Source organism: Gavialis gangeticus, unplaced genomic scaffold, assembly GCF_001723915.1.
Source record: "Gavialis gangeticus isolate Ggan-Ray unplaced genomic scaffold, GavGan_comp1, whole genome shotgun sequence".
Classification (NCBI taxonomy): Eukaryota; Metazoa; Chordata; order Crocodylia; family Gavialidae; genus Gavialis; species Gavialis gangeticus.
The window spans coordinates 64094279-64101309 of record NW_017729022.1 but is presented as its reverse complement, the minus strand read 5'-3'; the positions used below and the strand labels follow the sequence as shown (position 1 = coordinate 64101309).

The 7031-nt window shown below is 49.5% G+C and overlaps 1 protein-coding gene across 2 annotated transcripts in view; it reads right to left on the bottom strand.

Annotated features, from left to right (window-relative positions):
• Window positions 1–3304: 3304 nt before the first annotated feature.
• SSTR3 (somatostatin receptor 3) overlaps window positions 3305–7031 on the bottom strand; it is a 6548-nt gene continuing 2821 nt past the window's right edge. For both annotated transcript variants that reach the window (XM_019515262.1, XM_019515261.1), the window contains exon 3: window positions 3305–5385. In XM_019515262.1, coding sequence (XP_019370807.1) covers window positions 4119–5339 — 1221 coding nt within the window. In that variant the 5' untranslated portion in view covers window positions 5340–5385 and the 3' untranslated portion in view covers window positions 3305–4118. The remainder of the gene's footprint in view (window positions 5386–7031) is intronic.

Here is a 7031-nt window from a genome sequence, read left to right as displayed (position 1 = left end):
GGTTTCATGCTTTTTTCCTGTGCTGTCACTCAGAAGGGTGGAGGCAGAGAAAAAAGGTAGAAAAATTTGGGGGAGGGGCAGGGTGTTGTGTTTTGCACTTGAAAAAAGTCAGAAAACATTGACTTTTTACTTCAAAAACCTTAAAACACATTCAATGTGGTCCACAAAATATTACCTACAAACCAGCTCCACTAAGGGAGCTGAGGAGCGACCTCCTCAATGGGCATGGACAAACAAATTCAACAAAGTGACCCTGTGTCCCATTTTGCAGGCAGGACAGTCAGTGATTTCTGTCCTCAGGTACTGCAGATACATGGGTCCTGGTGTTTCATTTGTGAGGTCTTATCGCAAGGCTGTAAAGGCTGAATGCAAGCTGCCCTCAAGCCAGTGACCCTGGATAAGGTTCTACGTCAACCTGTGATGAAAAGAGCATCTATAGCACTAGCACTGCAAGTTAATGAATAGTCCAGGGACCCCCATAACTTCTTAAGGCAAAAGCTAGAACAGTTATTTAGCAGTCTAAGGAGATGAAAAACCTTAGCATGTCTACACCCTGCATAGCCTACGCTGTCTTTCTCCAGCTGAGTCCTCTTATGGCAGTCACATATATGCACCTCACTGCTCAGTAATAGCCACTAGCAGCATCATGTGCTTCCTTCCCCTAAGGTCCATTCCCACTCTACTATATCTGCCAGAGGTGCCAGTTTAGCAGACATGGAGCAAAGCAGAGGGAGACACCCTTATACCACCCCTACACAGATGAACATTCATGTCTTTAACTTACATGCCCAGATCAGTGCACCTCCAGGTATATATCTCAATCATAGATTTCATAGACATTAGGGCTGGAAGGGACCTTGGAAGATCTTCAAGTCCAGCCCCCTTCCCCAGGGGCAGGAAGTCAGTAGGGATCACAGGATCCCAAAAAGATAAACATCCAAATGTCTCTTGAAGGCGCTCAAAGCAGGTGCTTGAACCACCTCTGGCAGCAGGCTATTCCAAACCTTGGGGACTCCGACAGTAAAGAAGTTCTTCCTTATGTCCAGCCTGAAACGGTCATGGAGGAGTTTGTGACTGTTTGACCTTGTCATCCCTTGGGGCACTCTGGTGAACAGACGTTCCCCCAGATCCTGGTGAGCACCCCTTATAAACTTATAGGCAGCCACCAGATCACCTCTGAGCCTGCGCTTTTCCAGGTGGAAGAGTCCCATACCTTTCAGCCTCTCATAAGGTCTGTTTTCCTGATCTCTGATCATGCGCATGGCTCTCCTCTGCACCCTCTCAAGCTTCTCCACATGCTTTTTTGAAATGTGGAGCCCAAACTGGATGCAATATATATGGAGGAAGAAGGAAACACAACAGTGTGCTGCACTAAGTGATATAGGAGGATGGAGAACAGGTACTAAGGAACAGGGTAACTTTCCTCACACTAAGCTAAAGACTGGCATTTATAAATACACATACCTCCAGGCTAAGAAAAGGGAACACATTTCCCTAGGGAGATGAAAGAGCTGTATCTGAAATGCAAGAGAGGCTGCCTTGGATGGACAGACTGTCACCATGGAAAGGAAAGACAGAAGTGTCCTAGCCCTGAGACATCTGGGCCAGTGGCATCAGCCCTTCACCTTCCTCCCTTCCCCCACTCCAGCACAAAGCGTCTACCACTGGAGAAGCAGGGTCATCAGGATCAGCTCCCCAGCCCCAGGCACAGGCAGTTCAGCCCTGGAACATTGAGCTGAGGGGTCAGCACCCCCACGTCACAAACTTTTCAGCACCAGGACATCAAGGTGAGTAGGATCAGCCCTCCAGACACAGGTCCCGGACAGCTGGAAGACATTCCTGGGCTGGCTGTCACACCTTCACTCTCTGCTCTCCCTGTATGCAGTTATCTGTGCTCTTTCCCCCTGGTGCTCATTCAGTCTCATATTGATTTTGAGTGAATTTGTTTCCACTGTCTCTCCCAAATTAGATTTCATTCCTCTACTTGTCTCAACATTCAAAGTCTCCTTTTTCCGCTCTTCCAGCTATCTTTTTCAAATCTGTTATGTGCTTCTGGTCCTGTGGATGCTCTGTATCAATGTGCCCAGGCCACACTGTCTGTTTACCTCCCCGTCCCAACATCTCTCACCTGCCTGCAATGCCTCACGGCCTTTAGATGATACTGTTTCCACATTTCCCGTGAACTTTCCTTGTCTCTCTGAGCTCTTTCTCCTCCTGCCTAGCCTCTTCACCCCTCCCACCTACTTCAGAAAAGACCCCCCAGAGGAAGGTGCCCACAAACCTGCAGAGGACTCTGGATTGAAAGTTGGTCTTCCTGATGGCTGTAGCTTAGCAATGGCATTTATAGAAAAGTTCAAGGTGCACAGAGAGGCATTTAACAGCGCCTGCAGGCATGGAGCAAGGCAGAGGGAGATACCCTCACACCACCCCCACACACACCATGCACAGCTACCTTTCTAACATGCAGGCACAGATCAATGCACCTCTAGCTGCATAGGCACCCAGCTTTGAACAGCCACACACACTAATACCACTAGACAATCATCTCCTGCACCTGTCTGAGAACCCCTGGATACACTTGCAGAGACAAATCAGTCCTCAGCACCTGGAAAGAGATAATTGCCCTGCACCTGTTAAAAAAACCCACCCCCACAGACATGCCCAGAAAGAAACCAATCTCCTGCACCTGTAAAAAACACAACCCACGTACACCCACAGGGACAAACCAATCCCCTATACCTGCCCAAAAGCCTAACCCTCATACCCCTTTAGACAAATCAGTCCTCTGGCATCCAAACAAATACTTCCACAGGCACCCACACAGACAGACATCAGTCTCCTGCAGAGACACCTCCACATAAACACCTGTACAACACATTAATCAACTGCCTGTACACCGGCATCCTCACACATATACCCACGAAGGAACAAATTCCTTGCACCTGTGAAAAGACTGCACCAAAAATCAATGCCTCATAATTGTCAGACAACCATGTGTACAGATGTAGAGTCAAATCAGTCCTCTGGGCCTGAACCAACAGCCCCCCATGGACACAGCCAGAGATACATCAGCCCTCTGTACCTGTACAGACAGCTCCATAGACATCCAGGGACAAATCAGCTTCCTGCCCCTGTATAGACACTCTCACATCCATATAAATTGACCCACACCACACATGCACATGGGCACCATCGCATTCACTGGATTACTGACCAGAGACAAGCCCACCTATCTCTTTGCACATCCACCCATACAGCCTCCCAGCACAGTCGTACATACAAATGGGTCAGCTGAAATAATCTGTAAAGTCCCAAGTCTTTTTGTTTATTCATAGTAAAGTGGTTGGGGGGGGGGAGGATGGTTGGAAGTACAGCTTGCAGGAAACTCTGCCCTCAACTCATGTCCTGTTGGCCCTTTCCAAACATCATTATCATCCTCCACCAGACTATGAAGCTCCTGGGGATTACAGAAATGGGGAAGAGAGTGTCTCTGTCCAGTCAGAGCAGCCTGCCCCTGAGGCCTGGGAGCATTTTAAAGAAACAGGACATTTTATGCAATTGAAATGGTATCAGGGCAGTCCAGGGGTATCCCCAAGAGACATCCTAGAGAAGCTGGAGGAATGAACAGGACAGATCTATGGCCCAGGTAGCTTGTGTTTGTGGGCAAGAACAGTTTCCATGTTCCTTTCTTAGAGGGTTTAGTTCCCATGAACACAGGGACAGGCTTGGAAGCTGATTTTGGTGCAGACATAGTTGGCTACCTGTTCCAACACCCTGTGTCGGTGATGGAGGAGGAAGGGGCAGCGTTGACCCTTCTCTGTGGCTTCCCAACCCCCCATGCTGGTGATATGGCCATTAACACCAAGGCTCTGCCCTTGTCCAGTCTCCTTTTCTACCCCCACCCAGAAGCTCTCATATTGCCCCCCACCCCCGCCCCACAATATGGATGTCAGACATTGCTTCAGAAGTCCAAGGCCATGTTTTGCTCTTCCACATGCTTCTTCAGGTTTCTTCTTCTTTGCGTGCAGCTGGACCTTGGTACCTTGTTGTCTGCCAGCCCCCATGCGTCACAACTACAACACCCTAGGGAGAGAAGAAAAGCCATATCCTCCCATTTGCTACAAGTAACTGATGTTCAGGACACTGGTTTTCTCACTGCTCACAGGGTCCTCTGGGAGTGGTTTCTGTTCACTGCTACCTCCGGCTCCACTGCTCAGGGGGCACTCCTGCTGGCCATTGCCATTCTGGGCAATCTTGCTGACCCCTCTTGCCTCTTCTTCCTCCTCCTCCTCTTCATCTTCAGACTTCTCCAGGGGGCACGCTGCAACCTCCTGGCTCTGCACTCGACGGGAGGGCCTCAGAATGGCCCGGCGGAAGCCCTGCTTGAACCGGTAGGAGAGGAAGCCATAGATGATCGGGTTGGCACAGCTGTTGGCATAGGGCAGTACCACAACAAGGAAGTAGACACCAAAGAGAGACGGCTCCTCAGGTAATGGGCAGACCACATTGATGATGTTGAGCACATAGAAGGGAAGCCAGCAGAGCACAAACACGGCCACCACGGCCACCACCATGCGTGTCACCCTGCGCTCCGATAATTTGCGTTTGGCCGACAAGGCCTGCACTCTCCTGCCAGAGGACCGTATCTTGATGACAATAAGCAGGTAGCAGAGGCAGATGACCAGCAGTGGCCCAAAGAAGCCCAGGGCAGCTGTATAGATGATAAAGCCAGCTTTCCACACTGAGGCTGGCTCAGGCCACTGGATGTGGCAGGTACTCATCCCCAGGGGGACATCTGAGAACACTACGACAGGCAGCACCACCACGGATGACAGCACCCACACTGTGGTGCTAACCACTTTGGCCACACGTGCCGTCCGCCATTTTGATGACTTCCCTGGGTGGACAACAGCCAGGTAGCGGTCGACGCTCATCACGGTCAGACAAAAGATGCTGGTGAACTGGTTTATGGCATCTACAGCCATCACCAGCCGGCACATAAAGGAGCCAAAGGGCCAGTAGGACAGTGCATTCTGCGCAGCCAAGAAGGGCAGCCCTAGCATGAACAGCTCATCTGCCAGGGCTAAGTTCAGGATGTAGACATTGGTTACTGACTCACTAACTGAGTGGCACAGGACTACATAGATAACCAGGGAGTTTCCAACCAGCCCTACCACACAGACAATGAGATAGACCAGCGGGACAAGGACTCCGCTAATTACAACTCCTGGGCTCGCAGCTGTTGATAAGTTCCCTGAGATGGGCTCTATCCAATTGATTGTGGTATTTCCCACCTCTGGTACCATGGGTGTGGGGAAGCTGAAAGCAGGTGTGTCCATGGCAGAGGCAGAAGTGGATCGATCTCCCACTGGATCAGCTGGAGACCTGAAAGTGAAAAGAGGAGAAGAAAGATACCTATGCTTTTAAAGAAATCATAGTGAATGCACCACGGATAAAATAGCAGCTATAATGGTATGTGGGTGCAGACACATGTGGGAAGCAGCAATGGGCTGTCAGATACTGGAGCCTCTGAAGAACATGGGAGAATGTCAGCCATCCCCAGCTCTTTTAAAATGATGATGAGCATGATAAGGATTGGGACCAGCATGCAAATGATCCAATATATATTTTTATAACATTTATATTTTAAATATATATATTGGACCATTTCCATGCTGATCCCAATCCTTACTAAAGGGCTTCCCAAGGGGCAACCCAAGGAAGCAATTACAGGCCTCCTTTTCCTATTGAAAATGACACAGAAGGTGGTGGTGTCAATCTCAGGGAGTCTGATTCTCATCCACCAGGACCATATTCCTTACCAACATCCTACAGGGCAGGCACCCCCAAGTGAAGCCACCCCACTTAGGCCTTGGGGAAACCTTGGGGACAGATTAGCTGAGCTCTTTCATCATTTCCCAGACTGAATCCTGCTGCTATTAAGCTGGTCTGACCTTATCTGCTTCCCACGGAATCAGAGAGACCCTCAGAGTATCTCCCTTCGAAGCCCAGAGCAAATGTGAAAGGCTTAGCTTAGTGCTCCAGAAGACAGATGGAGTATTTACAACATCCATTCGGTGCAGATGGCATGATCCATTCACATACTCCCCTCCTACCCCACATCCCAGCAGCTTCATGTATTCCAGAGTACTGGTTGCTAATAGAAGGGGCAGCACCTGCCTCAGCCTGCAGCACCAAAACAAACTTCATGCCTTCCTAATCTTTGATGTCCAATTGCCCATCAAAGCAGGCTTTGGCAGGGAAACGGCACACACCCACTCAGAGCAAACCATGAACAAACAGCTGTTCGTGCCAGCTCTTGGCCAATAATGAGAGAGGCGTCACAGCAGGGGCATGACTGTCATCCTTCACCTCCCTGAGGCAGGGCTTGGGACATGTGGGATTGGCAGCTCAGCATAGGTCAAAACCTGGAGACACAGCTGATTGCCCTGACCTATGGCTGAGGATTCTCCAGAGATGTATCTGCAAGGCTCTCAGATGATCAGGGCTATGAAAAAGCCGTTCTGAGATTCTAAATGGCAGCCTCACACATCCCTCCGCCTTCAATGTATTGATCCCCCTGCCAGGTTAGCTCCTTGAATGGCAGGTTATAAGTGAAGGTGATTAACACAGAAGAGGCTGGGATAGCAAGCCCCAGCAATAGGCCCCTTGCCCATCACATTCTTACCTAAGGTCCCAAGACAGCAGAACTCTCAGTGGTTCAGAGCTGACCCTGGCTTTTTGCTTTAGTAATGATGACTGGGAATCTCAAAGGAAAGGATTTCCAGTACTGCTTCCCTTTAGAATGCCAGAAATGCCTTGGGATTTTCAAGCAGCCCAAAGCTGGGATACAAGGACATTTAAAAAAAAATTAAAATGTTATTAAAGTTCTGGAAGCCTTGGGAGAGCTTTGTGGTGTGGGTTAACTTCTATAAAGTCAGAACCTGTTCTAACAGGCACCCTCCCCAAAGGGTCTCTAATGGGCACCACATCACATGCGTCTAACTTTTCAGGCGAGGTTCTTTGGGTGA